At 44.4% G+C, this 20,524-nt stretch overlaps 1 protein-coding gene across 1 annotated transcript in view; it reads left to right on the forward strand.

Annotated features, from left to right (window-relative positions):
• The first annotated feature begins 2,641 nt into the window (after window positions 1-2,641).
• iqcb1 (IQ motif containing B1) overlaps window positions 2,642-20,524 on the forward strand; it is a 49,487-nt gene continuing 31,604 nt past the window's right edge. The window contains exons 1-6 of the mRNA XM_084318840.1: window positions 2,642-2,752; window positions 6,070-6,217; window positions 11,702-11,825; window positions 15,287-15,377; window positions 17,533-17,632; window positions 20,186-20,358. Of these exons, the coding sequence (XP_084174966.1) occupies window positions 2,644-2,752; window positions 6,070-6,217; window positions 11,702-11,825; window positions 15,287-15,377; window positions 17,533-17,632; window positions 20,186-20,358 (745 nt within the window). The 5' untranslated portion in view covers window positions 2,642-2,643. The remainder of the gene's footprint in view (window positions 2,753-6,069; window positions 6,218-11,701; window positions 11,826-15,286; window positions 15,378-17,532; window positions 17,633-20,185; window positions 20,359-20,524) is intronic.

A 20,524-nucleotide genomic window follows, 5' to 3' on the forward strand; every position in this document is an offset into this window, starting at 1 on the left:
TATAGATGAGGAGGTTGTTGACCTCAATGATGAATTTAGAGTGTTCCAGAGTTTAGGACCTGAACTGTTTATATTAATGATACTGTGTCTTCGCTGAATGGTTGTCAAGCCCATCTGTATATGCAGAGGATACTGTTGTGTATTGTATTGCTGACTCTACAATTGGCTATTGAGAACTTACAACTTTCCATTATTACCCTCCAGGAAGCTCTTATTAAACTTCAATTGGTTCTTAATGCAACAAAATGCATGCAGTTTTCTAGAGCCAGAAACATTGAATATGATGCTTTACACATATCCCATAAGTGGTTCTAGCATTGAGAGAGTCCCTGAATATAATATCCTGGTGTGTGGCTCGATGATACATTTTAATTTAAATTAAACTGGTAAATGAGGGAAACCTCAGTTGCCTTTCGAGTTTTTTTTAATGAATGAATGAAAATATGTATTCTCCATATTCCTCCAAACAAATCACAGTAATATAACATCACAACATAATTTAGTATAATACATTATAGAATATACTTTTACTTTTAATACAAAAAGAAAAAACTTGATTCGCTTGACAGCAGTAAATACAATACAACACTACATAACACAATATAACATAACTTTGTTTATCCGCATTACTCATTTCTGTATTTCTCTAATGTGTATTTTTTAAGCTGCTTTTTAAATTGTGCCATGTTAGTTTGATGTATTCAGGTCAATTATTCCACAACTTCACTCCACAAACAGATATGCACATGCTTTTCAGCGTAGTGTGTACCATTGGTTGTTTAAGATTCCCTCTCCCTCTTAAGTTATATTCTCCTTCCCTGTCTCTGAACCATCTTTGAATGTTGCCTGCAGGATTAGTTTATATCTGCTTTGTATACAATGAGGGGAGTTTTGAAATCAACTAGGTCCATACATTTCAATGTTTGTAGCTTTATAAATAAGTTATTGGTGTGTTCAAACCTATTTTCATCCAGATATGGGGTGGAGGTCAAGGGTCAGTTTTAACGTTGTTTATCGCCCTCCTGACAAGCTGTAGGCTGTCTAGATATAAGTATCTTCAGTAGCTCTATGGACACAGTAGGCTGTTATCAGTATCTTCACTGTAGCTCTATGGACACAGCAGGCTGTTATCACTATCTTCACTGTATCTCTATGGATATCGTAGGCTGTCTACAGTCGATATCACTATCTTCACTGTAGCTCTATGGATATCGTAGGCTGTCTAGATATCAGTATCTTCACTGTAGCTCTATGGATATCGTAGGCTGTCTAGATATCAGTATCTTCACTGTAGCTCTATGGATATCGTAGGCTGTCTAGATATCAGTATCTTCACTGTAGCTCTATGGATATCGCTGTCTACAGTCTATATCAGTATCTTCACTAGCTCCCGCGAGGCTCACAGGGTTAAGACTCTGCAGCTGAACCACTGAATCACCACTGTATCACAAACAGTACTGTATTTGCAAATCTGATATGTCATAAATGTATAGATGTAGCAGTACTGTCTATCAGTATGTCATGTATGTCATATATGTTATGATGAATTGAAAATGGGGGACCCTGATGTAAACAAGACGAAAGTCTTTCTCTGGTCTGCATCCCCTTAACAATTGTATGTATTGAGCTGTACTGTACTGTACCCATTCTGCAATCTGTTAATAAACTTTTCAATCAATCAATCAATCAATGAAGGTCTCTGACAGTAAAACAGGTAGAAATGGTGACGAAACTTTTATGTTCACCTGTTCCTTTAATTGAAATTGTATTCACTGCTGATAATTGAACTCTTGATGGTTAATTTAACTCTTGACGATTAATTGAACTCTTGACGGTTAATTGAACTCTTGATGATCAATTTAACTCTTGACGGTTAATTGAACTCTTGATTATTAATTGAACTCTTGATGATTAATTTAACTCTTGACGGTTAATTGAACGTTGGGTGGGTTTTATTATTTCTATGCACTTTCATTTGTATCTGTGTTATGTGAAGCACTATGCTTCCATGTGTGAACTATGCTATAACATGCCTTGCCCCTGAGGGTATATGTGGAGAATTTTTCACTAGGACAAGTATTAAAAATGTCTCCTACAATTGTCTCCTAAATGTAAATGACCAGTAATAATTATTGTTCTAATCACATTTTAGTCTGTGTGGTCTGTGATCAAATAGTCAAAGAGAAAGAGGTGTTAAAAATGAAAATAAATAACATTTTCCTTTGTCTTTTATACATTTTCTTTGTATGTATAGATGTAGCAGTACTGTCTATCTGTATGTCATGTAAGTCATTTTCAGATATCCAACTTTGAAACGATTCCCAAAAATATCTAGTATAATTACAAGCAAAGAACAATGTTCTAGACTGTCAACAGTCACAAAATATACAATTACATTTATTTATATCCATGTTGAATCTATGCCTCAGAGGTATTTGGTTCTAATTGTGATTATTAGCTCCAGCGGTAAAGGGCACAGATGTATGACGCGGCCTGTATACGTCGCAGCCCGATGACGACACGTTGCTGTAGAAACGACAGAAGCTTCGGGAGCTAGCTAGCTTAGCTAATCATAGAAAGCACACCACTTTTTTACTAGCCAGTTAGCTCATAACTCGTACTTTTACCCGAAATAGAGTCACCATGAGTCCTGACGTCTCAGAACCAAACCTGGACCTGCGATCGTTGGTCTCAAACACAGACATCGACCCAGATCAAAAAGTAAATCTTGTCCTCCATAAACTACAACAAGGTAAATTAGCCTCTCTCTCGCTCTCTCTCTCTCTCTCTCTCTCTCTCTCTCTCTCTCTCTCTCTCTCTCTCTCTCTCTCTCTCTCTCTCTCTCTCTCTCTCTCTCTCTCTCTCTCTCTCTCTCTCTCTCTCTCTCTATGTGTTTGTAAGATTAGATTCAAATGTATTGTCATCATACATCACAAGTACAGTATAATAACGAATAAGTTATAAATATGTTTGGCATCCAACCAGAGTGCAAATGTACAGTAAAGTGCAATAGTACAGTGATTCAACTCTGTATAAAACTCTGTGATACAGGTATGAAGACCCTATGGTAGTAAGTCATACTGGCCAACAGCGTAACTAAGAGTAGGTCATATATAAAATATACATAGTATCCACAGATGTTTCAAATGGATTATATGCAGTACAGACAGATATGGATACATATATATACACCGTAAGAATAATATATACAGCATACAGCATTATTGTAGGCTATCATACAGAGTTATATGCAGGTGTATAAGTACTAAGTAGGTATATAGAATGATTATATGCAGGTTTGGATATATATGCTGCACATTTCAATATATAAATCTGTATCGGCACTATTGTACAGTATGCTATCATAGAGTTGTATGGGTTATATGCAGGTGTATACAATTATTATATGCAGGTATATTCAGACAGATATGGATATACTGTATATATATGTAGTATGCAGTATACAGTATATACAGCACTATTATGCTATCATACATAGTTATATGGGTTATATTCAGTTGTATAATTCAGTGTATAAAAGGATTATATGCAGGTATATTCAGACAGACATGGATATTATTTATACTATATTGTACAATTGCTATCATACAGAGTTATATGGGTAAACTTTAGTATGAGAGGTGGGTAGTTATGATTACTATGATTACAGTGTAAGTTATGGACAGTGAAAGCAGTATAGGTAGTATACATTTAGTTACTGTATCTCTGTCCTCTTTCTGTCTATCTCTGTCCTCTCTCTGTCTTCATATCTCTGTCTTCTTACTGTCTCCGTAACTATGTCCTCTTTCTGTCTATCTCTGTCCTCTCTCTGTCTTCATATCTCTGTCTTCTTACTGTCTCCGTAACTATGTCCTCTTTTTGTCTCTCTGTCTTCATATCTCTGTCTTCTTACTGTCTCCGTAACTATGTCCTCTTTCTGTCTATCTCTGTCCTCTCTCTGTCTTCATATCTCTGTCTTCTTACTGTCTCCGTAACTATGTCTTCTTTCTGTCTATCTCTGTCTTCTCTCTGTCCTCTTTCTGTCTATACTGTCTTATCTCTATCCTCTTTATATCTTCTCTGTCCTCTCTGTCTTCTCCCTGTCCTCTATATGTCCTCTATCTGTCTTCTATTAGTCCTCTCTATGTTCTCTCTCTGTCCTATCTCTGTCTTCTCTCTTTCCTATCTATGTCTTCTCTCTATCCTCTCGGTCTTCTCCCTGTCCTCTCTCTGTCTTCTCTCAGCCCTCTCTATCTTCTCTCTATCCTCTCTGTCTTCTCTCTGTCCTCTCTGTCTTCTACCTGTCTTCTCTTTGTCTTCTCTGTCCTCTTTCTGCCTTCTCTCTGTCTTATATCTGTCCTCTCTATAGGCTTTTCTCTCCTCTCTATGTCTTCTCTCTGTCCTCTCTATGTCTCTGTATCTCTGTCTTTTCTCTGTCTCTGTATCTCTGTCTATATATATAAATGTATATACAGCACTGTTGTACATGGGTAGACTATAGTATGAGGCAGGTAGTTATGATCATTATGATTACAGTGAAAGCAGTAGGCAGGCAGTTATTATTACAGTGAAAGCAGTAGGCAGGTAGTTATTATTACAGTGATTACAGTGAAAGCAGTAGGCAGGTAGTTATTATTACAGTGAAAGCAGTAGGCAGGCAGTTATTATTACAGTGAAAGCAGTAGGCAGGTAGTTATTATTACTGTGATTACAGTGAAAGCAGTAGGCAGGTAGTTATTATTACAGTGATTACAGTGAAAGCAGTAGGCAGGCAGTTATTATTACAGTGAAAGCAGTAGGCAGGTAGTTATTATTACTGTGATTACAGTGAAAGCAGTAGGCAGGTAGTTATTATTACTGTGATTACAGTGAAAGCAGTAGGCAGGTAGTTATTATTACTGTGATTACAGTGAAAGCAGTAGGCAGGTAGTTATTATTACTGTGATACTGATTACAGTGAAAGCAGTAGGCAGGTAGTTATTATTACTGTGATTACAGTGAAAGCAGTAGGCAGGTAGTTATTATTACTGTGATTACAGTGAAAGCAGTAGGCAGGTAGTTATTATTACTGTGATACTGATTACAGTGAATGCAGTAGGCAGGTAGTTATTATTACTGTGATTACAGTGAAAGCAGTAGGCAGGTAGTTATTATTACTGTGATTACAGTGAAAGCAGTAGGCAGGTAGTTATTATTACTGTGATTACAGTGAAAGCAGTAGGCAGGTAGTTATTATTACTGTGATACTGGTTACAGTGAAAGCAGTAGGCAGGTAGTTATTATTACTGTGATTATAGTGAAAGCAGTAGGCAGGTAGTTATTATTACTGTGATTACAGTGAAAGCAGTAGGCAGGTAGTTATTATTACTGTGATTACAGTGAAAGCAGTAGGCAGGTAGTTATTATTACTGTGATTACAGTGAAAGCAGTAGGCAGGTAGTTATTATTACTGTGATACTGATTACAGTGAAAGCAGTAGGCAGGTAGTTATTATTACTGTGATTACAGTGAAAGCAGTAGGCAGGTAGTTATTATTACTGTGATTACAGTGAAAGCAGTAGGCAGGTAGTTATTATTACTGTGATTACAGTGAAAGCAGTAGGCAGGTAGTTATTATTACTGTGAAAGCAGTAGGCAGGTAGTTATTATTACTGTGATTACAGTGAAAGCAGTAGGCAGGTAGTTATTATTACTGTGATACTGATTACAGTGAAAGCAGTAGGCAGGTAGTTATTATTACTGTGATTACAGTGAAAGCAGTAGGCAGGTAGTTATTATTACTGTGATTACAGTGAAAGCAGTAGGCAGGTAGTTATTATTACTGTGATTACAGTGAAAGCAGTAGGCAGGTAGTTATTATTACTGTGATTACAGTGAAAGCAGTAGGCAGGTAGTTATTATTACTGTGATTACAGTGAAAGCAGTAGGCAGGTAGTTATTATTACTGTGATTACAGTGAAAGCAGTAGGCAGGTAGTGATTATTACTGTGATTACAGTGAAAGCAGTAGGCAGGTAGTTAAGTAGGTATAAATGGAGTTACTGGAAGTCCTTCCTCCCCACCGTTGAAGACCTCCTGAGTCTGGCTGGAGACGAGGGGGAGCTGGTGTGGCTGAAGAGGCGTCTGCTCGGAGACGGAGTGTTAGAGTTCTGCGCTCGAGCCGTCAAGCTGAACCACGGAGGCGTCGCGACGGCCACGCGCATGGCTGAGGTTCTGAGGTCAGTTTCCAAACCCTCTCACCTGTTCTGAGGTCAGCTTCCAAACCATGTCACCTGTTCTGAGGTCAGCTTCCAAACCCCTGTTGTTCTGAGGTCAGCTTCCAAACCCTGTCACCTGTTCTGAGGTCAGCTTCCAAACCCCTGTCACCTGTTCTGAGGTCAGCTTCCAAACCCCTGTCACCTGTTCTGAGGTCAGCTTCCAAACCCCTGTCACCTGTTCTGAGGTCAGCTTCCAAACCCCTGTCACCTGTTCTGAGGTCAGCTTCCAAACCCCTGTCACCTGTTCTGAGGTCAGCTGTCACCTGTTCTGAGGTCAGCTTCCAAACCCTTTCACCTGTTCTGAGGTCAGCTTCCAAACCCCTGTCACCTGTTCTGAGGTCAGCTGTCACCTGTTCTGAGGTCAGCTTCCAAACCCTTTCACCTGTTCTGAGGTCAGCTTCCAAACCCTGTCACCTGTTCTGAGGTCAGCTTCCAAACCCCTGTCACCTGTTCTGAGGTCAGCTTCCAAACCCCTGTTACCTGTTCTGAGGTCAGCTTCCAAATCCCTGTCACCTGTTCTGAGGTCAGCTTCCAAACCCTGTCACCTGTTCTGAGGTCAGCTTTCAAACCCCTGTTGTTCTGAGGTCAGCTTCCAAACCCTTTCACCTGTTCTGAGGTCAGCTTCCAAACCCTGTCACCTGTTCTGAGGTCAGCTTCCAAACCCCTGTCACCTGTTCTGAGGTCAGCTTCCAAACCCTTTCACCGGTTCTGAGGTCAGCTTCCAAACCCTGTCACCTGTTCTGAGGTCAGCTTCCAAACCCTGTCACCTGTTCTGAGGTCAGCTTCCAAACCCTGTCACCTGTTCTGAGGTCAGCTTCGAAACCCTGTCACCTGTTCTGAGGTCAGCTTCCAAACCCCTGTTGTTCTGAGGTCAGCTTCCAAACCATGTCACCTGTTCTGAGGTCAGCTGTCACCTGTTCTGAGGTCAGCTTCCAAACCCTTTCACCTGTTCTGAGGTCAGCTTACAAACCCCTGTCACCTGTTCTGAGGTCAGCTTCCAAACCCCTGTCACCTGTTCTGAGGTCAGCTGTCACCTGTTCTGAGGTCAGCTTCCAAACCCTGTCACCTGTTCTGAGGTCAGCTTCCAAACCCTGTCACCTGTTCTGAGGTCAGCTTCCAAACCCTGTCACCTGTTCTGAGGTCAGCTTCCAAACCCCTGTTGTTCTGAGGTCAGCTTCCAAACCATGTCACCTGTTCTGAGGTCAGCTGTCACCTGTTCTGAGGTCAGCTTCCAAACCCTTTCACCTGTTCTGAGGTCAGCTTACAAACCCCTGTCACCTGTTCTGAGGTCAGCTTCCAAACCCCTGTCACCTGTTCTGAGGTCAGCTGTCACCTGTTCTGAGGTCAGCTTCCAAACCCTTTCACCTGTTCTGAGGTCAGCTTCCAAACCCCTGTCACCTGTTCTGAGGTCAGCTTCCAAACCCCTGTCACCTGTTCTGAGGTCAGCTTCCAAACCCCTGTCACCTGTTCTGAGGTCAGCTTCCAAACCCCTGTCACCTGTTCTGAGGTCAGCTTCCAAACCCCTGTCACCTGTTCTGAGGTCAGCTGTCACCTGTTCTGAGGTCAGCTTCCAAACCCTTTCACCTGTTCTGAGGTCAGCTTCCATACCCCTGTCACCTGTTCTGAGGTCAGCTGTCACCTGTTCTGAGGTCAGCTTCCAAACCCTTTCACCTGTTCTGAGGTCAGCTTCCAAACCCTGTCACCTGTTCTCAGGTCAGCTTCCAAACCCCTGTCACCTGTTCTGAGGTCAGCTTCCAAACCCCTGTTACCTGTTCTGAGGTCAGCTTCCAAATCCCTGTCACCTGTTCTGAGGTCAGCTTCCAAACCCTGTCACCTGTTCTGAGGTCAGCTTTCAAACCCCTGTTGTTCTGAGGTCAGCTTCCAAACCCTTTCACCGGTTCTGAGGTCAGCTTCCAAACCCTGTCACCTGTTCTGAGGTCAGCTTCCAAACCCTGTCACCTGTTCTGAGGTCAGCTTCCAAACCCTGTCACCTGTTCTGAGGTCAGCTGTCACCTGTTCTGAGGTCAGCTTCCAAACCCTTTCACCTGTTCTGAGGTCAGCTTACAAACCCCTGTCACCTGTTCTGAGGTCAGCTTCCAAACCCCTGTCACCTGTTCTGAGGTCAGCTGTCACCTGTTCTGAGGTCAGCTTCCAAACCCTTTCACCTGTTCTGAGGTCAGCTTCCAAACCCCTGTCACCTGTTCTGAGGTCAGCTTCCAAACCCCTGTCACCTGTTCTGAGGTCAGCTTCCAAACCCCTGTCACCTGTTCTGAGGTCAGCTTCCAAACCCCTGTCACCTGTTCTGAGGTCAGCTTCCAAACCCCTGTCACCTGTTCTGAGGTCAGCTTCCAAACCCCTGTCACCTGTTCTGAGGTCAGCTTCCAAACCCCTGTCACCTGTTCTGAGGTCAGCTGTCACCTGTTCTGAGGTCAGCTTCCAAACCCTTTCACCTGTTCTGAGGTCAGCTTCCAAACCCTGTCACCTGTTCTCAGGTCAGCTTCCAAACCCCTGTCACCTGTTCTGAGGTCAGCTTCCAAACCCTGTCACCTGTTCTGAGGTCAGCTTCCAAACCCTGTCACCTGTTCTGAGGTCAGCTTCCAAATCCCTGTCACCTGTTCTGAGGTCAGCTTCCAAACCCTGTCACCTGTTCTGAGGTCAGCTTTCAAACCCCCGTTGTTCTGAGGTCAGCTTCCAAACCCTTTCACCGGTTCTGAGGTCAGCTTCCAAACCCTGTCACCTGTTCTGAGGTCAGCTTCCAAACCCTGTCACCTGTTCTGAGGTCAGCTTCCAAACCCCTGTTGTTCTGAGGTCAGCTTCCAAACCATGTCACCTGTTCTGAGGTCAGCTGTCACCTGTTCTGAGGTCAGCTTCCAAACCCTTTCACCTGTTCTGAGGTCAGCTTACAAACCCCTGTCACCTGTTCTGAGGTCAGCTTCCAAACCCCTGTCACCTGTTCTGAGGTCAGCTGTCACCTGTTCTGAGGTCAGCTTCCAAACCCTTTCACCTGTTCTGAGGTCAGCTTCCAAACCCCTGTCACCTGTTCTGAGGTCAGCTTCCAAACCCCTGTCACCTGTTCTGAGGTCAGCTTCCAAACCCCTGTCACCTGTTCTGAGGTCAGCTTCCAAACCCCTGTCACCTGTTCTGAGGTCAGCTTCCAAACCCCTGTCACCTGTTCTGAGGTCAGCTGTCACCTGTTCTGAGGTCAGCTTCCAAACCCTTTCACCTGTTCTGAGGTCAGCTTCCAAACCCCTGTCACCTGTTCTGAGGTCAGCTGTCACCTGTTCTGAGGTCAGCTTCCAAACCCTTTCACCTGTTCTGAGGTCAGCTTCCAAACCCTGTCACCTGTTCTCAGGTCAGCTTCCAAACCCCTGTCACCTGTTCTGAGGTCAGCTTCCAAACCCCTGTTACCTGTTCTGAGGTCAGCTTCCAAATCCCTGTCACCTGTTCTGAGGTCAGCTTCCAAACCCTGTCACCTGTTCTGAGGTCAGCTTTCAAACCCCTGTTGTTCTGAGGTCAGCTTCCAAACCCTGTCACCTGTTCTGAGGTCAGCTTCCAAACCCCTGTCACCTGTTCTGAGGTCAGCTTCCAAACCCTTTCACCGGTTCTGAGGTCCGCTTCCAAACCCTGTCACCTGTTCTGAGGTCAGCTTCCAAACCCTGTCACCTGTTCTGAGGTCAGCTTCCAAACCCTGTCACCTGTTCTGAGGTCAGCTTCCAAACCCCTGTTGTTCTGAGGTCAGCTTCCAAACCATGTCACCTGTTCTGAGGTCAGCTGTCACCTGTTCTGAGGTCAGCTTCCAAACCCTTTCACCTGTTCTGAGGTCAGCTTACAAACCCCTGTCACCTGTTCTGAGGTCAGCTTCCAAACCCCTGTCACCTGTTCTGAGGTCAGCTTCCAAACCCTGTCACCTGTTCTGAGGTCAGCTTCCAAACCCTGTCACCTGTTCTGAGGTCAGCTTCCAAACCCCTGTCACCTGTTCTGAGGTCAGCTTCCAAACCACTGTTACCTGTTCTGAGGTCAGCTTCCAAACCCTGTCACCTGTTCTGAGGTCAGCTTCCAAACCCTGTCACCTGTTCTGAGGTCAGCTTCCAAACCCCTGTCACCTGTTCTGAGGTCAGCTTCCAAACCACTGTCACCTGTTCTGAGGTCAGCTTCCAAACCCTGTCACCTGTTCTGAGGTCAGCTTCCAAACCCTGTCACCTGTTCTGAGGTCAGCTTCCAAACCCTGTCACCTGTTCTGAGGTCAGCTTCCAAACCCTGTCACCTGTTCTGAGGTCAGCTTCCAAACCCTGTCACCTGTTCTGAGGTCAGCTTCCAAACCCTGTCACCTGTTCTGAGGTCAGCTTCCAAACCCCTGTCACCTGTTCTGAGGTCAGCTTCCAAACCCCTGTCACCTGTTCTGTTCTGAGGTCAGCTTCCAAACCCGGTCACCTGTTCTAAGGTCAGCTTCCAAACTCCTGTCACCTGTTCTGAGGTCAGCTTCCAAACCCCTGTCACCTGTTCTGAGGTCAGCTTCCAAACCCTGTCACCTGTTGTTTAAATGTCCACATTTCAAGATAAGCTTTACCTTGAAGGTGCTGTAAGTGGTTCTTCTCGTTAAAAAACAAGTGTCTACATGTCTACATTGACTCTAGGCAAGATTTCTTGAAATACGAAAAATATCTAGGGATACATGCAACATGTAAACAACAACATCCAATCATCTTTTGGGAAAAGCAATACACACCCTTTTCAAGACCTTCCTAACCGCTCTGTGGATATATAATCTAAAATATCTATGTTTCTAGTGAGGCTGAGACCACTTATCCATTTACTTATTTATTTTAATGGTTTAAAATACTTTTTTCTTAAAAAAGAAAAAAAACTGGGCACCCAAGTGGCGACCCATGTAACGCGCTGCGTCGCGAAGCGGCCGACCCGGGTTCGATTCCCGGACCCGGCGTCCTTTGCCGAATGTCTTCCCCCCGCTCTGTCTCCCGTTCTTCCTCTCTCTCTCTCTCTCTCTCTCTCTCTCTCTCTCTCTCTCTCTCCCTCCCTCTCCCTCTCCCTCTCCCTCTCCCTCTCTCTCCCTCCCCCTCTACCGGACTGCCGGTAGTACAAACAAATACAAATCTACCAAAAACATAATTAAAAAAGAAAAAAAACTATTATTTAACGTTAGTTCGTGTGTGTGATAATAATATTAAAATGTATATTTTTTAATATATACTGTATATATATATATATATATATATATATATATCTTTTTTTAAATATATATTTATTTATTTATAATAATAATTAAAAAAATCGATATTTATCGATAATTTTGTCCCGATTTATCGAAATGGCATATCGTCTCAGCCTTAGTTTCTAGTGACGTTTGAGACAGTTGATTCAAAATGTTGCAATACTGTCAGAGCTTTGACGTAAATATCTTTGTTTCGTATTCTTTTCCCCCTGCAGTTCCTGTTGTGTGGGGGTGGAACCCCATACTACAGACATGCAGGCATTTCATAGGCTGCTGCTGCCATCAGTCATGGATAGCCTGCTGTCATTGGCCGGCCAGCTGATGAGGAGAGCTGTGGGGGTAACCAGTTAATTCATAATGTATTGAGTCAGTCAGTCAGACAGTCAGTCAGTCAGTCAGTGAAGACATAGAGACGGTTCCTGTCAACATTCAACACCTGGGCCCTCATGCATCAACGTGTTCTACGCACAGATCTGTGCGTAACCCGTGCGTACGATCATTTCTAAGCAAAGAGTGGGATTCATCAATTTGAACTTGAACTTGACTTCGTGCGTACATCTACGCACAGGTCAGACCTGGCGTACCTAGCTCCCAGTGGTAGAATATATTATTACAACAAGGAAATGAGCTTCTGTGCATAATAACACTGGATGTTCTGTATGAACCGTAGTTCATTATAGTTCATTGTAAGATAGCAACAGTAGTGTAATTATGGTCAAAACCCTATAAATAGCATTTGGAATAATAGATCTTTCTCTCAGAATGAATGCAGCATGGTTTATATAGCGTTATCGGAATATACGGGGTGTAGGCTACTGACTGACTGCGCTCCGCGTAGCTTGATTGATTGATTGATTGAAACGTTTATTAACAGATTGCAGAATGGGTACAGTACAGTACAGCTCAGTACATACAATTGTTAATTGGGGATGCAGACCAACTTTCGTCCTGTTTACATCAGGGTCCCCCATTTTCAATTCATCATAAATCATAAAGCTCAACTCGTTATTATTTTGCGCACAGACCGCCGAAACACGGGAACGTTTTGATTATATTTAAAAGGCTTTACGTTAAACGAAACAAGTGGAATTTCGAAGCTGTAAGCAGAATAAGTCATATGAATATAGTGTTCTTCCCCCTTTTTACTGTACAAGAAAGAATAGAAAACGCATTGCAATGACACCATGCAGATAGTGTACAGACTATATGATGGGATTCAAGTTCGCGTTTTTGTTGCTCATAGGCATGCTGTCAGAGTATGATATCTTAATCAAACATTCTAGAACATTTGTCGTCACAGATCATGTCCTAATGGAACATAGGCTATGGCATGGATCGTGATATTGTGTGGACTGTTATTATTACTGTACGGCGGTACCACCCATTGTGACAGCAGCCTTGACCTTGAGTCCCGCACACAAACATGATGGAATTCAAGTTCATGTATTGAAAGGCAGGATACATCATACATGCAGTGAGATTCATTGTTCTTGTATATGCTCTCGTATTATATATTGTTTATATAGGCTACCCAATACTGACATCAAAATAGATTGTAGTATGCCTCTAGAAATCATATGCAGCAGGTAGAAAATTGACGGGAGATCCATCGCGATTTGGAATAGAATTGAGGAGAACTTTAATCCGTGGGTATTAATCAAACAACACGGGAAAAGGCAGTCATATTCCAGCGCGGTCTTTATTAGCTGACAACAAAATAGATGCCTCTAAAAATCATATAGCCAATCGAACACAACTAATAAAGGCATTCATATTACAGCACGGTTATAATGACACACAACCAACGCCAAACAGTGGTCAACGAACCGTCTTTATTAGTATTTTGAGCTGTCCAGGCAGAATTGCAGCAATGGTCTTAGGGAGCCGTTGATATCTGACATCACCGTTTACAAGTCCGCCTTTTATTTATCCCATAAATCATAATACGCGATAGTGTCTTCTTGGTTCGACAGCAGTGAATTCTCCGTGGAGTTTCTCGGAGTCCCGCTCGGGTCGGTCCATTATTTCACATCCCATGGGGGGTGTTTCCTCATTTTCATGATCATATATGGATAATCATGCACGAGCATTGACGGTAGAACAAAGTGGTATTCATCAACACGGCAGGGCATAGAGCCTGCGTACGCACGTGTGATGAATGCCGACTTCCCTGTGCGTACGCTAGTTCTACATTCCGTGCTTACGTGTGGAAATAGGTCAAGTTCTACGTCCACGTTGATGCATGAGGGCCCTGGTCCTTCAGGACAATAAATAGCTCTATCATCTCTCTGTCTCTCTCTGTCTCTCTCTGTCTCTCTCTGTCTCTCTCTGTCTCTCTGTCTCTCTCTGTCTTCTCTCTGTCTTCTCAATTCAATTCAATTAAATTCAAATAGGCTTTATTGGCATGAAATATTAACATACTTATTGCCAAAGCAAGTTCAACATACAAACAATAACATATATATTAAGCAATAAAATATCATAATATTAGTAATAACAGTAAGGACAATCAACAAGAAACATTAATTTACAAAATAGTCACTCAGTCGGGTAGTCATTTTTTTTCTTCTTTTTTTAACTTTATTTTTTAGCGTTTATCGCTTTTCTGGTCAAGCATGACCAACAGAAACAGGTTGAAAATGGGATGTAGAGCAGGGGAAGACATTCTGAGAAATGACGGCGGGTCCGGGAATCGAACTCGTGTCCCCCAGATCCGTGACGAGCATGGTTTTCCCCGACGCAGAAATAGCGCCGAGATATGCGGTGAGCTACGGGAGCTCCCCCGGGTAGTCATTTTTCAAGTGTGGCCACTCAGATACATTTACAGGGCTTGTTCTCGTATTTTGTGACAACCGTCTACATATTTTGCAGCTAATGCTGTACACTGACTTTTCTCCCCACACATGTATAGCAGCTTTTGGTGATCAGTGATCTCTCTGTCTCTCTCTGTCTTCTCTCTGTCTCTCTCTGTCTCTCTCTGTCCTCTCTCTGTCTTCTCTCTGTCTTCTGTCTGTCTCTCTCTGTCTCTCTCTGTCCTCTCTCTGTCTTCTCTCTGTCTCTCTCTCTGTCTCTCTCTGTCCTCTCTCTGTCTCTCTCTGTCCTCTCTCTGTCCTCTCTCTGTCTCTCTCTGTCCTCTCTCTGTCCTCTCTCTGTCTCTCTGTCCTCTCTGTCCTCTCTCTGTCCTCTCTCTGTCTCTCTCTGTCCTCTCTCTGTCCTCTCTCTGTCTTCTCTCTGTCTCTCTCTGTCTTCTCTCTGTCTTCTCTCTGTCCTCTCTCTGTCTTCTCTCTGTCCTCTCTCTCTCTCTCTCTCTCTCTCTCTCTCTCTCTCTCTCTCTGTCTCTCTCTGTCTCTCTCTGTCCTCTCTCTATTCTCTATCTGTCTCTCTCTGTCTCTCTCTGTCCTCTCTCTGTCCTCTCTCTGTTTCTCTCTGTCCTCTCTGTCTTCTCTCTGTCTCTCTCTGTCTTCTCTGTCGTCTCTCTGTCTCTCTCTGTCTTCTCTCTGTCTTCTCTCTGTCCTCTCTCTGTTTCTCTCTGTCTCCATATCTCTCTCTCTCTCTCTCTCTCTCTCTCTCTCTCTCCTCTCTCTCTCTCTCTCTCTCTCTCTCTCCCCCCTCCCTCTCCTCTCTCTCTCTCTCCCCCTCTCTCTCTTTCCTCCCCCCTTCTCTCTCTCTCTCTCTCTCCCTCTCTCTCTCTCTCTCCTCTCTCTCTCTCTCTCTCTCTCTCTCTCTCTCTCTCTCTCTCTCTCTCTCTCTCTCTCTCTCTCTCTCTCTCTCTCTCTCTCTCTCTCTCTTCTCTCTCTCAGAGCGGGGGCTCTGAGGTGCTCTGTCTCTTTAAGAGGGTGATGGACTGTACCGGCCGGGTGCTGAGAGCTCACAGCTCCCTCGCTTCACAGGGTGAGACCTAGAGCTTCAAGTAATACAACCAGCAGTCATTGGGCTGTCGTAATAATAAATACACTTTATTTGTATATGTCGTAGAATGTTTAATAATGTTGCCATGGTGGAAACCAGTACTGGTTTGGTTCCCATTTAAAGGCAGAATCTGTAATGCCATCAAACAGTGGCCTCAAGGCCAAAGCTCTTGGTATTGCACCTTGTTTTCATTTTTGGTCTGAGTTGGGTTGGAGTTGAGTAGAGATAGAGGGGTTGTTACTGCTGAGAGGTCTGGATAAACTCACACTATAAGATAGATGGATAGATAGATAGATGAGGGGTTGCTACTGCCAAGAGAGGTCTGGAGAAACTCACACTATAATAAGTTACTATATAGCTATAATACTGTCTATATATTTAGAATATATAATGATATATATAGCTATATAGTAACTTATTATAGTGTGAATATTCACCATATTTTCGCCACAATCCTGTGCTGTTGCTAGGCAACTCAGGCCAGGTCATAGGCAGGGCTGTCACTAGGGCTGTCGCCGCGGTAACCGCATCACCGCAATCCCGCGGATGCAGAACAGACAACTGCGTCAACCGTGGACTAAACAAAAAAGGGGCGTCATCATTTTTAACTCAGTTCATTTAATGACGAGACGAATTATTATATATTATAATAGGCGATTATTGACGCTATAAATTTGCGCGACGCCATTTTGTTTGTTTTATTTCTCTTATTTCTAACGTTATTCACGCGAGGTGGGTCAGATTATTCGGCACAACACCGGTCATGTAACTTGCTCAATGTTATTTGACTAACGTTACACGCAAATTAAGTGCTGCCTCTCTCTACCGACCCCGCTACACTCTGACTAACCCCTACCATCACTTCGTTAACGTTATTATAGCTATGATCTGTAATGTCAACTGGATAACGTTAGCTTTGTTTGCAAACGTAAGTTAACGTTCGCTATCTATGACGTTAGCTATAGGTTAATGTTAGCTATCTATAACGTTAGTGTAGTCCCGAGTGTAGCGGGGGCGGCGGAGAGGCAGCACTTAGTTTCCCCAATGATGAACAATGATGACACAAGTTGTGATATTTAACTAGCTATGTATGTGCATTCACATTCACTAACGTTAAAATAGTGTTATATTAACGTTAAATGTTCGCTCAAATAACGTTAGTTTTAAGTAAGGAGAAGGGGCATATCCCACAACGCATCACTCTTAAAGGAGCAGGCAACACCCTACTACTTTCATCACATTTCAGAATGTTGAGGGACAAATGGATAGATTATCAAACATGTTTAAAATAGTTTCGGGGCTCCTACAACCTTAGAATTAGTTTCTAATCACGATCGCGGGTAAACTCGCATGTCTTAATAATAAAAAAATATATACAGGTATAAAAAAATAATAATAATAAAAAAAAAATGAAATATATATATATTTTTTAATAGAAGTGCGGTACCACCGCATCCCGCGGTGATTAGCCACACACACAACCGCGGTGAGAAAATGTCATACCGCGACACCCCTAGCTGTCACCATCACCCAAGTACATTGAATCATTTAATTACAAAAACTCTCTCTATATATATTGTGATGTAGGTTATAAATATTATGTAGGTTATAAATATTATGTATGTTTGGAAAGCTCTATGTTAAAGTCTCTCCCCTCCCTCTCCCTCTTGTAATGCTAGAATGATTTATAAATAAAGTGGTTATTAAAACAACAAAAAACTCTCTCCCCTCTCCCCTCTCTCTCTCCCCTCTCTCTCTCCCTCTCTCCCCCTCTCTCTCTCCCTTTCCCCCTATCTCCCCCCCCCTCTCTCTCTCTCTCTCTCTCTCTCTCTCTCTCTCTCTCTCTCTCTCCTCTCTCTCTCTCTCTCTCTCTCTCTCTCTCTCTCTCTCTCTCTCTCTCTCTCTATCTCTCCCTCCCTCCCCCCTCTCTCTGTCTCTCTTCCTCTCTCTCTCTCTGTCTCTCCCCCTCCTCTCTCTCTTTCTGTCTCTCCCTCTCTCTATATATATCTCCCCCCCTTTCTCTGTCTGTCTGTCTGTCTCTCTCTCTCTCTCTCCTCTCTCTCTCTCTCTCTCTCTCTCTCTCTCTCTCTCTCTCCTCTCTCTCTCTCCCCCCCCCCCCTCCCCCCTCTCTCTCTAGTCTTCAGTTCTGTCCAGTATGAGCAGGTCCAGATGAGTGAGGATGTCAGAGTGGTTCTGGTGTGTCTGTCTCTCTGGACTGGTATCTGCCTGTCAGACAGGTGACACATACACACATGTTTGAGAGTTATATTTCGTATCTATCAATAAAGAATTTAAATCTGAATGTATACTATGAGTGAGAGTAAAAGTAAACAGTATACACAAGGTGCAGTATACCCAAGGTGCAGTATACCCAAGGTGCAGTATACCCAAGGTGCAGTATACACAAGGTGCAGCTATACCCAAGGTGCAGTATACACAAGGTGCAGCTATACCCAAGGTGCAGTATACACAAGGTGCAGTATACCCAAGGTGCAGTATACACAAGGTGCAGTATACCCAAGGTGCAGTATACACAAGGTGCAGTATACACAAGGTGCAGTATACCCAAGGTGCAGTATACCCAAGGTGCAGTATACCCAAGGTGCAGTATACACAAGGTGCAGTATACACAAGGTGCAGTATACACAAGGTGCAGTATACCCAAGGTGCAGTAGACACAAGGTGCAGCTATACCCAAGGTGCAGTATACACAAGGTGCAGTATACCCAAGGTGCAGTATACACAAGGTGCAGTATACCCAAGGTGCAGTATACACAAGGTGCAGCTATACCCAAGGTGCAGTATACACAAGGTGCAGTATACCCAAGGTGCAGTATACACAAGGTGCAGCTATACCCAAGGTGCAGTATACACAAGGTGCAGCTATACCCAAGGTGCAGTATACACAAGGTGCAGTATACACAAGGTGCAGTATACACAAGGTGCAGTATACCCAAGGTGCAGTATACACAAGGTGCAGCTATACCCAAGGTGCAGTATACACAAGGTGCAGTATACACAAGGTGCAGTATACACAAGGTGCAGCTATACCCAAGGTGCAGTATACACAAGGTGCAGTATACACAAGGTGCAGTATACACAAGGTTCAGTATACACAAGGTGCAGTATACCCAAGGTGCAGTATACACAAGGTGCAGTATACCCAAGGTGCAGTATACCCAAGGTGCAGTATACACAAGGTGCAGTATACCCAAGGTGCAGTATACACAAGGTGCAGTATACCCAAGGTGCAGTATACACAAGGTTCAGTATACACAAGGTGCAGTATACCCAAGGTGCAGTATACACAAGGTGCAGTATACCCAAGGTGCAGTATACCCAAGGTGCAGTATACCCAAGGTGCAGTATACCCAAGGTGCAGTATACACAAGGTGCAGTATACACAAGGTGCAGTATACACAAGGTGCAGTAGACACAAGGTGCAGTATACACAAGGTGCAGTATACACAAGGTGCAGTATACCCAAGGTGCAGTATACACAAGGCGCAGTATACCCAAGGTGCAGTATACCCAAGGTGCAGTATACACAAGGTACCCTAACTGGCATGATATGTCATACGTTCTAGTATTTGTTCTCTGTATTTGTCTTCATCATAAATATTTCATCATATTTCAATATTTCATCATAAAATAATTTTAAGATGTTCTTGTTTAAATGAGAACTAGAAGATATCCGTGGTTTCTCTTTGCCTTACGGCGTTCAGCGCCTTAGAGTTTTTCTTATATATTTTTTTATATTACATGCTTTTCTCCAGGACTTTCAAACAAGATGGTCTGAGTCTCAACTAGGAGGTGGTCTGATGGGGGGGACTGAGTCAGCCCCCCCCTCAGGACCACCTCCTAGTTGAGACTCCGCCCCCCTCAGGACCACCTCCTAGTTGAGACTCAGCCCCCCTCAGGACCACCTCCTAGTTGAGACTCCGCCCCCCTCAGGACCACCTCCTAGTTGAGACTCAGCCCCCCTCAGGACCACCTCCTAGTTGAGACTCCGCCCCCCTCAGGACCACCTCCTAGTTGAGACTCAGCCCCCCTCAGGACCACCTCCTAGTTGAGACTCCGCCCCCCCTCAGGACCACCTCCTAGTTGAGACTCAGCCCCCCTCAGGACCACCTCCTAGTTGAGACTCCGCCCCCCTCAGGACCACCTCCTAGTTGAGACTCCGCCCCCCTCAGGACCACCTCCTAGTTGAGACTCCGCTCCCCTCAGGACCACCTCCTAGTTGAGACTCCGCCCCCCTCAGGACCACCTCCTAGTTGAGACTCAGCCCCCCTCCGGACCACCTCCTAGTTGAGACTCAGCCCCCCTCAGGACCACCTCCTAGTTGAGACTCCGCCCCCCTCAGGACCACCTCCTAGTTGAGACTCAGCCCCCCTCAGGACCACCTCCTAGTTGAGACTCCGCCCCCCTCAGGACCACCTCCTAGTTGAGACTCAGCCCCCCTCAGGACCACCTCCTAGTTGAGACTCCGCCCCCCTCAGGACCACCTCCTAGTTGAGACTCAGCCCCCCTCAGGACCACCTCCTAGTTGAGACTCAGCCCCCCTCAGGACCACCTCCTAGTTGAGACTCCGCCCCCCTCAGGACCACCTCCTAGTTGAGACTCAGCCCCCCTCAGGACCACCTCCTAGTTGAGACTCCGCCCCCCTCAGGACCACCTCCTAGTTGAGACTCAGGACCATCTTGTTGGAAAATCCTGGGGAAAGACCTCATCCTCATCATCATCATCATCATCATCATCATCATCATCATCATCATCCTCTCTCTCTCCAGTCAATTTCTCTCCAGGCTGAGTCATGATTCTGTCATGTTGCTGCTGGACGACACTGTCAGCCAATTAGCCGTCACCTCTGATGCCGCGGTGGGCGGGGCCGCCGTACGATTGGTCCTCCTCATTGCCAGTCAGCTGGAGTCCCTCCCCCGACTGATCCTCCAGAGGTTTCATGGTAAAGGACTTGTGTTACTATTAATTTCCCCCCCAACGCCATGTTGCATGTAGCACAGCCCTACACTTAAAATACCCTATCAGTACATTACCTCAGCCCATCTACCTATCGGTACATTTATCTCAGCCCATTTACCTATTAATACACCTATCTCAGTCCATTTAGT

This window comes from Notolepis coatsorum, assembly GCF_963971535.1.
Source record: "Notolepis coatsorum genome assembly, chromosome: 1".
In the NCBI taxonomy this organism is placed as follows: domain Eukaryota; kingdom Metazoa; phylum Chordata; class Actinopteri; order Aulopiformes; family Paralepididae; genus Notolepis; species Notolepis coatsorum.